The sequence below is a fragment of the Vigna unguiculata genome, chromosome 8 (genome assembly GCF_037176805.1).
Source record: "Vigna unguiculata cultivar grain cowpea cultivar isolate G323 ecotype 2 chromosome 8, ASM3717680v1, whole genome shotgun sequence".
Taxonomy (NCBI): Eukaryota; Viridiplantae; Streptophyta; class Magnoliopsida; order Fabales; family Fabaceae; genus Vigna; species Vigna unguiculata.
In genome coordinates this window covers 22,546,955-22,563,218 of record NC_140799.1, presented here as the reverse complement: position 1 = coordinate 22,563,218, position 16,264 = coordinate 22,546,955, and the positions used below count along the sequence as shown (strand labels likewise).

General features: G+C 33.7%; 1 protein-coding gene and 1 pseudogene across 2 annotated transcripts; both read left to right on the top strand.

Annotated features, from left to right (window-relative positions):
* Positions 1 to 1,109: 1,109 nt before the first annotated feature.
* Positions 1,110 to 15,399, top strand: LOC114194341 (E3 ubiquitin-protein ligase SINAT5-like). Its single transcript, XM_028084502.2, has 3 exons — positions 1,110 to 1,753; positions 13,338 to 13,724; positions 14,549 to 15,399. The coding sequence occupies exons 1-3, from the start codon at positions 1,517 to 1,519 to the stop codon at positions 14,909 to 14,911; spliced, it is 987 nt and encodes a 328-aa protein (XP_027940303.1). The 5' UTR covers positions 1,110 to 1,516; the 3' UTR covers positions 14,912 to 15,399.
* Positions 5,400 to 13,564, top strand: LOC146884248 (uncharacterized; annotated as a pseudogene). Its single transcript, XR_014984168.1, has 4 exons — positions 5,400 to 5,555; positions 5,712 to 7,360; positions 7,436 to 12,917; positions 13,338 to 13,564. The product of XR_014984168.1 is annotated as an uncharacterized LOC146884248 (transcript).
* Positions 15,400 to 16,264: the final 865 nt, after the last annotated feature.

Sequence of the window (16,264 nt, the reverse complement as noted above, 5' to 3'; positions counted from 1 at the left end):
TTTAATATTTTTATTGTATTTTAGATATTAAAATTTAAAATATTTTATATTTAAATGGTAATTTTACTTAGTTTACTTTTTTCTAAAATATTTTTAAATATCAATTTTAAAAATATTTTAGAATATAAATATTACAGAAAATATTTAATAATTATATTCTATAATATTTTAAATAATTATATTCTATTTAGCCATTAAATATAAAAATTTTATTCAATTTATAATTAAATTTAATAATTTATAATTAAATTAAAAAAATAATTAATAAAAATGTAAATTTTACAAAAAATATTAATATAATTTGTTTAAAAGATATTAAATTTAGTGTCAATTTGAAAGGGACGAAATTGATTTATTTTAACAAAAATTGGAACTGAATTGAACAAAAATAATGAATATAGAGACTAAATTGAACAAAAGGAAATAATACAACCACAAATTGACACATGTCATTAACATTGACACTCACAATTGTGACTTGACATATGGACAATTGTTTTGAAATTTTAAAAGATTTTAAAATTTTTTAAAAAAATTAAAAAAAAATTAAAAACTCTGGAGCGTGACATGTACTATTCAAAAACGTTACCTATCTAAACACCGTTAGTCAAAAGGATCAAATTGACCAAAATTTAACAAAAATAGAACCTAAATGAATACAAAACGAGAATGAATACCAAATTAAATAAAAACAATAATAATAAGGACCAAATATATAAATATATATTTAAACCAAAATAATAAAAATAAATTGAGTAATAAATTTAAAGTAAGTTAAAAAAGATTAAAAATACATGTCACTTTCTTATAACTACATTATTGATTTAAAAGTTATATTATGGAATTAACAAAGAAAAACTGATCTTCAAATGTTTAATTAAGAAACAAAATTTTATTATATTACCCAATAAATTTTTAAAATTGATTAGAAACTGAATTAAAAAATTTCAAATTTATTACTAGTAGAATAATTATGAACAACTCTGCACGGTATGGTTTACATTGTACTATAAATAGTTACAAATTGATCTTCGATATATGTTTTTGTCAGTTTAAGTTTACCTATATCACGAGAAAATAAAGTGAAGAAAACAAATATGAGACGAATAACCGTCGGATCAACTACTGACCTATCCAAATTACCATATCCAGCTATTCTCATCTGGTTCCTCTCTCCCAATTTACACTCGGGACACCCTTGACCTCGCCAAGGGAGAGAGAAGAAAAGAACCTGTTCTTCCATAGAAAGGTGTTTGGTTTTGTCGGAGTCCACCCATTGGATCGATCCATGACCACCATCCCCATCTTCCTTCTCCTCTTCTCCTTTCACTCCTCTTCTTTTTCCTGAGCAAAATTTTACAGGATAGTGAGGAAAAACACAAGAGAGAAACAAACGGGATTGGAGAGGGCACAGGAAGAAGATTGAGAAAGGGAGAAGTACCCAGGTAATTAAATTGGTTGAAGATTCTGTTTTGATCAGTGGTTGTTTGTTTCCTTAGTGGGTTTTGGTGAATCAATGGAGATGGACAGCATTGACTGTGTGTCATTTTCTGATGGCATGGATGAGGATGAGATCCAACACCACACTCTGCATCCTCATAATCACTCTGAGTTTTCTTCTAACAAACCTCGTAATGGCGGTGCTAATAGCAATAATGTTATGGGAGCCACCGCCATTTCTCCTGCAACCAGCGTTCATGAGTTGCTAGAATGCCCTGTTTGCACAAATTCAATGTACCCCCCAATTCACCAGGTCAGCTCTTGCGTCCATCTTCAACTTATTTGTGTTTCTGTTGTGTAATTTTGATATGTAATTGTGGATTGGGGTTGTGGGGTGTGGGAAGAAGAGCTCTTTTTTTGTTCTAATATTTATTGAGATTTATTTTTGCTGTATTCGATTGGTTTGAAGTGGAATTGAGTTTATTCTGAGCATTGGTTTGACTTTTTGTCGGGGTTTGGGGAAGTTTTGGATTTGGTTTTGGAGATTTAGGTTCTCATTCCATTTGAGGAAGCACTATTTATCAAGTAGCGTGTCTTGTTAACCACAATTGATTGCCGTTGATAAGTCTTGGGTCAATGCTTGCAATGGTAGTGATTGAGTCAGCGAATTTGACTGGCCATTGTATTTCATATCATTGATTTTTTAGAAAATATATTTTTGCAGAGGAAAGTTTATTTGTTCATCATCATTTCATACTGTGTAATAATGGCAAAATGATCAATGATCATTTGATTTAGTGCTACTTTGTAGATACTGTTTCCTATACTGAGAACATCATTCATGGGAGATGACTAGCGTTTAACATTATTTATGTACTGTGCTCTGAAGCAATTAAGGAACCATATCCATGAGTTCAATTTATGATAGGTGAGGAAGTTCTGATCTCAATTACGTAAGCACTCATTTCCCAAGACGGAAAGGGCTAAACTTGTAGTAAATCTTGGTTCCTATATCTCGTGCAAAATGCTTCAGGTTGGATATGCCTCGATATTGTTGGATGTCTAATAACTGCGAAGCATATGTCATGCCAGTATCATTATGTATCATTTTGGCTTGGACCAATATCTATAAGTCTAACTCATTTAAGCTGTCATCTAACAATTTAAGCCTTTAAACTACATTTGGTCATTCCCTTGGAGCTTCTTTGACCAAGTGATTAGGAGTTTGATAATTGTCTTTCTTCATCTGGTTAAAACAAGTTGAATTTCACCACAAAGTAGGTTGGGCTTGTGTATTTTCTATGCCCCTAATCCTTCATGCAAGGGGACCTGTCAAATATAAAACAATTTCTTAGCGTATATACCTCAATACCGTGCAATTTAAGATTATAGTAGGTTTGGCCATTGACATATCTAAGCCCGTGACCTGGTTTCCAATAGTTAAATCATTGTCATCTTGTTGTTCTAATTAAACGTTCAATTTCTACTTGTTATGGATATAATTTAGTGGAGAAATATGTTTCCAAATATTTCCCATTATTGGATATTGATTTTGTTTCTTATATTATAATTATAGAAAAAAGGAGCATAACTTACTATTATTAGTATAATTTTTGTGTATTTTCGTATCATATTTTTATTTTTGTAAGTAAGTATCAAATCTCTTCTACTTATTGTATTCATTTTTTTTCAATATAAATAAAGTTTTTGTGTTGTCTTAGAAACACTCAATTTTAGCTCAATGTCTCTCTCGTGTAGTTTAACATGGTATCATAATTTATCCCAACGAGGCTTGTTGGACCTATTATGACATCTACTTTTGGTCTGCTATGATCACCTACAAGTATCTAGTCTCATGCTTGATATGTTTAGTCATCTGAGTGAGGGTTGGTATTGGAGATCCCACGAGAATTAGAAATTTACCATAGTATATAAGAAGGTACAAATCTCACCTTACAAGCTGGTTTTGTAAGATTGAGTTAGGCTTAACATCCATTTATCTTTATTGTTAAAGGATATCAAATCTCCTCTATTTATTATATTGATTCTTTTTTCTTAATATAAATGAAAAGTATGTGGTATTTTAGAAACACAGTTTCAACTCAGTGTCTCTCTCTTTCCAATAGTTTAACACTATGTCATTGTATATCTTCTTCACATAAAGAAGAATACTTATATGTATAATAGAGCTATAATTATTCTCAATGACCTATTTTCTCAGTAATCCTTTCAGATCTACTAATGCTAAAAATGGGTTTATGCTTATAGACCCATCAATTCCTAAGGGATAGTGAATGAGTGGGCATGTTAATGATATTAAAGCTCAAGTAATAGTTTAAGCTTTTGCAAGTTGATTGTTGACATCATTTGTTGACAATGTTGAACACCTTGTTTGACTTCCTATGTAGCATGGATACTGATATGGATACGGGACACAACACGGACACTTCGACACTTGTAATCTTCAAAATGTAGGCCACGAGGACATGAATCTATATATTAGATCATTATGAATTATTCCATTTAACAATCAATATTTATATACTCAAAATCATCTATATAATATAATAATATAAACATATTGTCATCTAATATAAAAATGAATCTAACCCATCTATCTCTATTATAATATAAACATATTGTCATAAAAATGAAAAGTAGTGATCATATACAATAAGTTTACAAGTTTATGAGTTTTTAAAAAGATAATTGCATTTGTCCTTATTATCATGGTGTTCGAACCATGTCAAGATTATGTAAAAGACAAAAACAATGTCTTTTCAATTCGACACTTTTCTTATGTGTCATACGCATGTCGGTGTCAAATACCTGTTAGACATAGGGACACACCATCTGAGGCATGTCCGAGCTTAATAGGTGATTTCTTATGATTAGATTTAAATGTGACATCCAATACTAGCTCACTTAGATTTCATCAAAATTATTTAAAAAAATTGTGTTTTGTTCCTAAACTAAACTATATACCTATTTCGTTCATGCACTTAAGTGATGTAAAATGTCCTCCTCAACAAATGGCAAATGGAGTGTTTCCCATGTAACAAATAGAGTTTCGTAGTAGACTACAATAGAACCTTCACGTGTCGTGTCGTTTGCTAGGAACAATGTTTTACATGACTTTCATAAACTGTATGGATAATAGTTATATATATATATATATATATATATATTGTGTAGTTAGTAGGATATTAAATATTCTAATTGAAGTTGTTAGAAGGTAATTACTGTTGTGTAATTACTGTTGCCAATGAGACTCGTATCCCAATATCTGGACATAGTAATGTTTTTCTTTTGTCATCCCTCAACCTTGAAGATGTTCTTTATGTTCCAAAAACTTCTGATAACCTTATTTATGTTCAAAAACTTATCCATGACTTAAAGTTTTCTATAACCTTCTTTTCCACTTATTGTGTTTTCCAGGATCTTGCCATAGGGAGGACGATTGGAATTGTTAAGGAATAGGGAGAGTTGTATTGTTTTAACAACTTGAGAATTAAAGATAATATCTATACACAAACATGTACCTCTTGTGTCCAATGTTGCACTACTTTTAAGTCTTCTCAAATATGGCTTCTCCATCATCATTTGGGACATCCCTCCGTTTATGTTCTAAAGCCTTTGTTCCCTTCCTTATTTTCCAAAGAGTCTATTGAGTCACCATTCAAATGTGATGTGAGTCAACTTGTGAAACATTATCGCACCACATATCCTCCTATTGATACAAATAGTGTCCATCCTTTTAATTTAGTTCATTCTGATGTTTGAGGGTCTACATCAAACTATAGTGTATCTGGTGCTAAATGGTTTGTCACATTTAGTCGCGATACATCTCGCTGCATTGCCATCCATTCACCCTCTCGCCGTCACGTCTCTCTTTGTTGGCCATCGCACTCGCCTTTGCGGATCATCTGGTCGTGGTGCTTGGTCGCGTTGTTGTCATTATGGTTGTGGTGCTTGGTCGTGTCCCCGTTATCCTTGGTTGCATCATTGTCGTGTCCCTTTCTGTGACCATCGGGCTCACTGTCGACCACCACCTCGTCGTCATCAGTGGTCACGCGTCCTTTACTCATCATGCTGCTCTGTTTCGTTCTCTCTTTGTACATTGTAATATCCCGCATCCTCCACTCACTTTTCTAACTCTCTATTTGGTTATTTTATTTTTTATTTTTCAAATACTTAAAGATTGATATTAAGCCGCTTACAAATTGCACCACCTTTGATGTTTTTTGGTTAAATTTGTAATGAAAACTTAGACCATTATTTCTGGAAATGTATCAAATTCAATGGATACTAATCCCAGTGTATCTTCATCCGTTAAGAGTAGAAGTAAAAATGTTTTGGAAAATCAATCTTATATTGGATGGAAACACAGTTTGATATTAATTGCAATGGTAGAAAAGTTAAATGTAACTATTGCTTAAACATTTTGAGTGGAGGGATATTTAGATTCATACATCATCTTGCTAGAACTTAGGAGGATTCTGCACCTTGTGCCTCTGTTTGAGAAGAAATTAAAAATTTGATGATATAGATAGTTGTGGAAGCTAAGCAAGTTGCATTGAAGGGAAGAAAGTTGAATATCATTGATGAAGAAGATGAAGAACGTGAGAGTGTTGAAGGAGGACATAGGCGGTTTGGATTTAAAGAAAACAAATAGTTGCCACTACTAGTAAGGGGGGAGTCCAAGCCACTATAAATCAAATGATGAAAAGAGGATTCAAAGAAGAGGTTGATGCTCAAGTGGCTGAAGTCTTTTACACCAGTGATGTGTGAAATTATTGGTAAATATGGAGTTGGCTACAAACCACCATATTATCATGATATCATAGAGAAGCTCTTGAAACAAGTTGTGAGCAAAACATATTTAATTCTTGAAGAATACAAGGAGGAACAGAAGAGAACTGGTTATACCATTATGTCTGATGGTTGGGTGGACAAAAAATGACGTTCTATTTGTAATTTCTTGGTGAATAGTTCTAAAGGGATGGTTTTTCTTTATTCACTTGACACCTCAGACATTTCAAAAACAGCTGCTAAGTATTCAAGATGTTAGATGACGTTGTTGAGTTTGTTGGAGAAGAAAATGTAGTTCAAGTTGTTACTGATAATGCTGTGAATTTCAAGGCAGTTAGAGATTTGTGGATGCAAAAAACAGAACAACTGTATTGGACTCCATGTGCTGCACACTGTACTGATTTAATCTTTCAAGATTTTGAAAAGATTTTGAAAAGAATTACCACTTACATTTATGGAAGAACAATGTTGATTTCCTTGTTGAAAAAGTTCATTAAAGGTAGAGACCTTATAAGACCGGGTGTGACTAGATTTGCCACAACATACTTGGTTGTCTTCATAAATTGAAGGCATCATTATTGACCATGTTTAGCTCCGAGGAGGAGAAGATAAGCAAGTTTAGAACTTCACAAGAGGGGAAAAGAGTAGAATGCGTGGTATTAGACAATCGGTTTTGAAAGAATGTCTCCACATGCTTGAAGGCTACTACCCCTCTTATGGTGGTCTTAAGATTGGTGTCAAATGTAAAACCCGCAATGAGTTTCATTTATGAAGAGATTAATTTTCTAAAACCCCACTTCCACTATGAACCTAACTTTAGATGAGATGATGGTGGAGAGGTGAAAGAAGGATTGTATATATGCATAAGAAGATTGGTACTAGGTTTGGCAGAAAGAAGAAATGTTAATTTGCTAATTGTTGGATTTCATTTTGCTAGAGGACTTTTTGGAATGGAAGATAAAAAGGAATGTAGGAAAGTATTAAATCTTGGGGAATGGTGGGAGATGTTTGGGGATGGAACTCCGGAGTTGAAGAGATTTTCTATTCAAATTCTAACTTGACTTGTAACTCTTTGGGATGTGAGCATAATTTGAGCTTATTTGAAATGGTAATTTAAATTATTTATGATTTATAATTTTCTTTATTAGGTTTATATCTATTAAAATTTAATATTTCATTTTAGGTTCATACAAATAGAAGAAACCGCTTGCATCAGAAAAAGATGAATGATTTAGTTTATGTAATGTATAACTTGAAGTTGAAAAGTAGACAAATTCGAAAAACTATTACTCTTCCATTTGATGACATTGAATCAGATGATGAATGGATAATTGAAGAGGCAGGTGAGATTGTTGAGATTGAGCAAGTTGAAGGTGAAATTGATTTTCATAATGTTCCCTTAGATACCAACAACAAATCCAACTCTAGATGCTCTTGATCTTGATAACGTAACTTTTGATGTCAATGAGGATGCACAAGTTTCATCAGGGGAAGAGTTAGACGAAGATGATAATGGAGATGATGATGTCATTAGAGGATTAAAGGATTAGACATAGACATTTGACATTTGAATTTATGTTTTGTATGAACTTATTTATTTCAAGAACTTTTAAATGATATAAAGTTTTGGACTTATTTGAATTAGGATGTTATTTATATAAATTATATTTTTTTTTTCATGTGAAGTAAACTCTTAAGAGTTTTGTGATTCGATTACGGTTCGAGTTTATTGGACTCTCACGAGTTTACGTAATCTCGAGTTTGACAACCTTGACTCTTGGTATTCTTGATACTTCTCTTGCCACATCTCATATGGATATCTCTTTGTGAAATGGTATCAGAGCAGTGATCTCGGTTCTGTGGAGAGATGGAAGATAGGGTATGGTGAATACAAGAATGGAATCAAGAATTGATGGCCTGGAAAAGATAGTTCAAGAATTGGTTCAAGATCATGACAATAGTGAAAATGAACAGCATGAGAGGTTCCAAAGATTGGAGGATATTGATAGGTTCTCTACCTCATAAATGGCCACAATTGTTGCCATCGGCTGAATATTGGTTTAACACAAATTATAGTGCTTCCACAAAGATGACTCCCTTTAAGGCCTTGTATGGTCGTGATCCTCCCTTGATTCTTAAAGGTACAACTATTTCGTCTAGGATAGAAAATATTAACCAGCTTCAACAAGAACGTGATGAGATAATAAGGAGTTGAAAATGAATTTGTGTAAAGCCCAAGATCAGAATTGAACTTAGGCTAACAAACACTGGAGGGAAGTGGAATACCAAGTGGGAGACTGGGTCTATCTCAAAATGCAGCCTTACAGGCTAAAATCTTTAGCTAAATGACCCAATGAAAAACTCAGCCCTAGGTTTTATTGACCTTACAACTTACAAGATTATTGAGAATTGGGATGGTGGCATATAAGTTGGATCTGCCCACTCAGCAGAATCCATCAAGTGTTTCATGTTTCTCTCCTCAAAAGAGCAGTCCAGCCAGATATTGTAATCCAGGATCTACCCCTACACTCTCACTAAAGAATTAATTTTTGGATGTCCAACCAAAACAGTTATTGGAGACTAGGACAAATAATCAAGGAGAATTGGAAGTTTTAATTAAATGGCAGCATCTTCCAAATTCGGAAAATAGTTGGGAAGCATGCTCTCCTATCAGCAAGGAGTTTCCAGATTTTCACCTAAAGGACAAGGTGAAGCTTCATGGAAGGGGTATTGATAGGTTTGGCATTGTCTATAACAGAAGGAAAAGAAAAACATGACAGTAAAGACAGTTATTTATAACTGTCATAGGGTTATGAAACAGTTATGTTATTACTGTCATAGGGGTATAAAACAGTCTGTTTAGGAGGTAGGAAGGGTATGCTTTGAATCTTAGTTTTGAGGAAAGGTTGTGGAGAGTGTGGTCTCTCGAAATACCTCTGTTGTAATAGAATTTTGGTCTAAATCCCTACTTCATTGGTACAGAATAGATCTGGTGGAATAAAAGGTATCTTTCTGTGTGAAATCTATTTCTGAACTAATCATAGTACAACTAAAACACTTAACAGTTTCAGATAAAAGATCTTCGACACTTGAAGTATTTTCTTGGTATGGAAGTTGCACAATCCAAATGTTGGTTTAATTATATCTTAGAGAAAGTATGCTTTGTACATTTTAGAAGAAACAAAGATGTTAAATGCTAAGCTTGTGGGCACACCAACTGATTTGAGTGTCAAACTTGTACCCATCCGAGAGAAGCTTATTCTAGCCCTACAAGATTTAAGCGGTTAGTTGGCAACTTAAATTACATCATTTTGACACATCCTAACATTACCTTTACAGTGAGCATAGTAAGTCAATTTTGAAACACTTCTTGTTAAGACCATTAGAATGCAGTCGTAAATATCCTAAAGTATTGGGTAGGGTCTTGAAGCGATAAATCCTCTACCTTAAGATAGTGTTCTTATTGGAGTTAAACAATATCATCGAAAAGTAAGGAAAAATATTTTTTTAGCAAGATCAAGTGCAGAAATAATTTACAGGGCAATAATATTGGTCATGTGTGAACTCTTATGGCCAAAACAACTAGCCTTATATGTGACAACTAGACAACATTACACAATGCGTGTAGTCCTGTCACTCAATAGAGAACCAAAGATATTGAAGTAGATTGTCATTCCATTAGGGAAAAGCTGGAACATGAAGACTAAGTTACTGAGATTTGATCTCTAGTGAACAGTTGGCTAACATATTTATCACATTGCTAAGAGGACCAAGGATTGATTATGTTTGTAGCAAGCTAAATGCATATGATATACATGCTCCAGCTTAAAGGGGAATATTGTACTTATACAAATATAAGATCCAAATCCTTTATGATCAGGACAAACTAAATTATAAATGTATTATTAGTAATGCTTTTATTTATGCCTTTATGATCAGGATAATCTAATGTTAAAATTATTCTAATCTATTGATTCAATTTTTTCAATACCAATAAAATATCCATAATGTCTCAAACGTACGGTTTCAACTTTGTGTCTCTCACTCTTATAGTTTAACTCTTGAAATAAAACAAATATAGATGTATCGTTGTTTCTTATAGTTTCAGCTCATATCTTATGGTCTCTAAATTATTACCAACACCAAAAGGAGCAGCTTTTTTTCAGTAGATCCGGTTGGCTACATTAAGCACATGACACCATTTGACATGGTAGAAAACTAAGTTCTTAGAGATATTGGTGAAATATCTTTCTTAGTTTCCCTCTGCCACCTTTCATGGGATTAAAATTCTTGCAATCTACTTTCTTCACTGGTGTCTCTAATAACCTTCTTTGCTTATCTCCAAATTACCTTAACTAATTGTTTGCCATTCTTTTCTTGACAGATGCCACTTTAATAACTTCTCAAATGGAATTAGTTCATATCCTGTCTACACATCCATCTTAATATTCTCATTTATGCTACTATAACATTGCTCACTGTTACGCTTTTACAACTCAACCTTAATTGCTAGAGTTTGGTTGATAGTATAGTAGAACAATAAAGTTTGTCTTTTTGAACTTCGTAGGTACTTTGTTGTCACAACTTTCTTTGCTTTCCTGCAATTTAACATTCCAGTTTGTATCCTTTGTGACATCTTCATTAATTTCCCCATTATTTTTTAAAATTGATCCTAGATACTTAAACTTAAACTGATGGCATCTCCAAATTTTACCTCCGAATGATTTCCTCTTATTTCTTGCTAAAATTGCATGGCGCATAGATTGTTTTACCCAATTTTAGAGAAAACCCCCTTGCTTCTAATTTTTATCTTGAAAGCTCAAGTTTAGAGTTAATTTCTTCTCTCTTGATTCTTTGAAACTTTATTATCCACAAAACACATGCATTTAAGGTTAATCTTTTGCATGTATCCATTAGACATCCTAGACAAAATTAATAAGCATAGACCAAAGGCTGAGTCCTACATGTAAATCTATCGTTATATGAAATTCCTTAGTCTAGAAGTTTTCACACACAGTCACACTGGTAGTTACCTCATTATGTGTCGTGTACAGCTTAGATGTAAGTCGTGCATAAACCTTTCTTTCCCGAAACACTTCTCTAAGTGCTGGACCATATGCTTTCTTCAACTTAATTCATATATATACTCTTTATATGTACATTTCCTTAGAAGATAAAGTTCCTATTTCTTCTTGGCCTAAATCCGAATTGATTATGTACAATCTTAGTCTCGTTCTCTATTCCTTTTGTTTTTATTCTCTTTTTCTTGGTTTTTAGGCTTTGTATGTGAGGCTTTAACATGTTTCTATGATCGAGTGTATGAATCCAAATATGTCGATATAAGTCTTCGGAGATGCAAGCGAATTGCAGCATATATTCCTCAAAATTTGCTTTATGTGTATGACTGTTGTCATGACACAACATTCTCCTACTTTTCAACATTTTGTAAGCATATTCTTTTTCGATGGTTCTTGGCTATTATCGTCTAACAAGTAACGTAATACATTCTAATTTAATAGATTTATAGAACATAATCAATAATATCTATTCCTAAATATTTGTGATTAACATGGATTTTTTTTTTCATTATGAAGTCATAGAATTATATGTTCTCAGCATGTGAAATTTGTGATCAATATTTGTAATTTTTAAACTTTTAAAAAAGGAGTTGATTTAGTTTGTCTCATGAAAGGGATGATTGATGTTTCTGTGATTTTCACCAATTTACTATTGGAATTAAAGTTTTGGATATTTTACATGAATAAATATTTTATATGAAATTTTATACATACACGTGTGATTTTGTTGAATCAAAATTGACTCCCCGCACGAAAGCGTGCCTACCTCCGTCCCTGTTAACTTGTATTTTTTATGGTTAAATGTGAAGCTGCTAGTACTCTGAGATGGAACATATGAATGGCAGTTGCATTCTTCTTCAGGAATTACAAATTTGATGTCAGGTTTAGTACCACTTTGCACATGCAAACTGGGTCTGGTTTATGAGATATACTTGGATTAAAATGTGAAATTGAAGCTTATATCCTCTTTGGTTAGACTAACAGATGCTTGTCTTTTCCCGTCAAATGAAAAATGGAAAGAATGTAAATTACTTTTTCTTTTATTTTCTTCCGGACTTTACTAATTAAATGCTAATACTTTCGACTTTTTTTTTTTTTCACTTTGTAAAGGGAGAAAACACTTTTGGACATTTCCAGAGTAACTTTTGGTTTAAAAAATCACTTTTACCTGTAAAAAATCATGTAAAACATTTTTGGCCTATCTGTACAATGTCAATTTTTTCACCAGAGATAACTGGGATTATAGCTAATAAACAATGCCAAAACCCAGTGTCTTCCTAAGTGCTAACAGTAATAATTCCGGTAAACAACGAAAGAAGAGATGATTTGATTTGTCTTAGAATTTAAGCTTTAAAACATATGCAGGTTAACAAAATTGACTTGTAAGATCATGACTGCCTAAACTTGATAAACTAAGTCTCTAGGTGATGTGTGAGATTAAATTAAGGCCCTCTAGACTGCAATTATGGCAGTCTCTAAACGGGCTACAACTATGGTGGACTAGGGATGACTGCTTTAAGGTGACTTTCAATGCCGTTTGTGGCGTGTGGAATGTGACAAATGTAGGTGACCTAACAATGAATCTAGGTAATCTCTGACACCATATATAACATTCAATAAATTATTCTTCAAAATCATAGTACTTGTATTGGTATGTTGAGAGCTATCTTCCTGTTCTCTCTTGTACGACCACATTTCAAATTTAAACGTACTCATAAAACATGCCAAATTTGATTTCCTAAGTATTGGCATAAGTGAGGGTACTTTGTGGTTTTAAGGCCCAAAATTTCTTGCCAGTAGAATGTTGCCTAATATTTATTTCTTCAATTTTCTTAATTTTCTCATATGCGGCCTAATATTTGTTTCTGCAATTGCCTGAACATATGAAGCTATATGGTCATTTAAAGTTGATCTTATAAATGATTGGAGTATAATAGTCGAACCTGCTGAAAAGTATGTATTTGTTAGAAGGCGAAGAAAAAAAGAGTAACATATAGTTTCTTGCAGTGCCACAATGGACACACACTGTGTTCCACTTGTAAAACAAGGGTGCACAATCGATGCCCCACTTGTAGACAAGAGCTTGGAGATATTAGGTGTCTAGCATTGGAGAAGGTGGCTGAATCACTCGAGTTACCTTGCAAGTACTACTCCCTTGGATGTCCCGAAATCTTTCCATATTACAGCAAGCTTAAGCATGAGACTGTATGCAATTTTAGACCATACAATTGTCCTTATGCTGGATCAGAGTGCTCTGTTGTTGGGGACATTCCCTTCCTTGTTGCACATTTGAGGGATGATCATAAGGTGGACATGCACACAGGTTGCACATTCAACCATCGTTATGTGAAGTCCAATCCTCGTGAAGTAGAGAATGCAACTTGGATGCTAACCGTAAGTGTTTTACATTTCATTGATAGATTATTTATGCTGTGTCAAATGGTCATTCAAATGCTCATCAAACTTCCTTTTTTAGTGAGGAGATGCTGCTATGTGAAAATCTTTTAAACGGTTCTTTTGGGAAGAAATATTCTATTTACTTCGTTCTGTTTTATGCTTTCATTGGATTAAATAATGGAAAGTTAGTGAGTGAAAAGGATAATGGAAGAGAAAGAGAACAAAAAATAAAATCGTTTGGATAAGTTAAAGAAAGTAGAAACAAGTGAAAAGTGAGATATATTTATTTATTATTATTAAAAATTTCATTTTTATTTATTTTGTCATTTTTTAATTATTTATTACTATTATTATAATAAAGAAGAAAATATATTAATGAAATAGTCAATCTTTGATATAATATTCATAAATATTAATAAAATATTCCTCGTATAATTGATTATGTAAATTTCTAAGCAAATCTTTTTGTTTTTGCACAGAAAGTTTAATGCAAGTTTGTTACCTCGTTTTTTTTTATATTACTTACTCTTTTGTTTTCGTTTTTCGTACTTTCTTTCTATTTCTTTGCTCTCAAGGTTTCCAAGCCTGGAAGACACAGCATGATTAATTAAAGAATTTCTATTTTTTTTCTGGTATTGAAAAAGGTTTCAAATGTACTTCATTCTCTATAGACAAACTTTAATATAAAAATTTGTAGGATAGGAAGTAGAAAAAAGAAATTGAAATTATGTTTGCCATAAATGTAGAATTAGCTTAAAATTATGTTTTAAGTTGTGCATGCATGTGATTTTGCTGTTACCAGTTGACATTTGTTTCCATAGGTATTTCATTGTTTTGGGCAATACTTCTGCCTTCACTTCGAAGCTTTCCAGCTTGGCATGGCTCCTGTTTATATGGCATTCCTTCGATTTATGGGTGATGAGAACGAGGCTCGTAACTACAGCTACAGCCTTGAGGTTGGGGCAAATGGCAGGAAACTCATTTGGGAGGGCACACCACGAAGTATTCGCGATAGCCACAGGAAAGTCAGGGATAGCCACGACGGTCTCATTATTCAACGAAACATGGCCTTGTTTTTCTCTGGAGGTGATAAGAAGGAGCTCAAACTAAGAGTTACAGGAAGAATATGGAAGGAACAACAAAATCCAGATGCTGGGGTGTGCATACCAAATCTTTGCAGCTAATTCAAATGCTTCTGTTGGGACAATGGAGCTGTATCAACCACACCAACTCTCTGTAACAGTGTAAGGTACTAAGATGGCTTTTCAAAGTGTCTGTTATCCCACTTGTGTAATAAAACAACAATGTCTTGCTTCAAATTTGCTTAATCAGAAAGAGACTGCAACCCAAATTTGGCTCGTATTTTCTGTGAGGTTCTCGTGATGTCATAGGAAGTCTTTTGGTCTGATAATCGCGTTCGTTGCCATCAAGGAAGTGATTTCACAAGAGACCACACAATGATAAACAAATGTTTAAGCTATCTCATCACAAATCTGTATATTCTTTCACCGACATGACATTTTTGTGAGTGTTGAGCACACTTGTGGATGCTTGACTAGCTTTCATGATTGTAGTTTTTATGTACCTAATTTACGGTTTAAAGCATGGTAGTAAGTATCATACGATAAGATATAATGCTCCACCTTCACAATACAAATTATTTGAAAACTCATTTTTGCTCTCGTACGTACTATTTGATTTTTGAATCACCCTTAATCGTGTGGTTTGAATCGTTATGGGCAGTTTAAAATTTCGAGTGAGATTGTAAATTCGCACAATATTGTGTTTTCACCCAAAGTTGAAGCGGTGGCTAGATCGGAAGCTGGCCAGATCATAGCGCTTTTATTGGGTTCCACACCAAATCGGAGGTTCGTTCGCCACGTCGATTTTCTCTACTGCTGTGCTGTTAAGGCTTGACGGTTGCTTTGATGGATTTAGGGTTTGATGGCTCCCATGTTTTATTATAAATTGACGGGGCTTTTCGGTGCATCCCAAATGATTTCTTCTGTACCTTTAAAAGTTGATTTAATTTTTATTTTGTCTTTCACAGTAAAAAAAGTAAAATAAAAAAAAGTAAATTTTCTCTCTCCTATATTTAATACAGTACCTCGCTCATGCATCCCCAATTTCCAATAAGACCTAGCCCCTTTTGTGCGGCAGCAGCTTCTTTTCTCTCCCACATCTACATCCGTCATTTTTCTTTTCTCTCTTCTCTCTCGTTTGATTAATTAGCATTGCAGTAGTTTACCATCCTAGGAATAGGTACCTCCTCCATCTTGGGAGGGATGCCAAGGATGAGGAGAGAAAAGCCCTGGTTGCTGCCACGAGGGCGGTGCCGGCCATTCGTGCTTTCGGGAACGTTGATGTGGTTGAAAAGGCTGATTATGTCACCTACTTGGGGTCCTCCAATGTGGCCATTGCTCTTCCGGCTGCAGCCATTATGCTCAAATTGGATAGTGGATGGAATTGGTTCATCACTTTGAGTGCATGGCATTGCGGCAGTTGAAATAGCGAAAGTGAACTTCCACAGCACATCC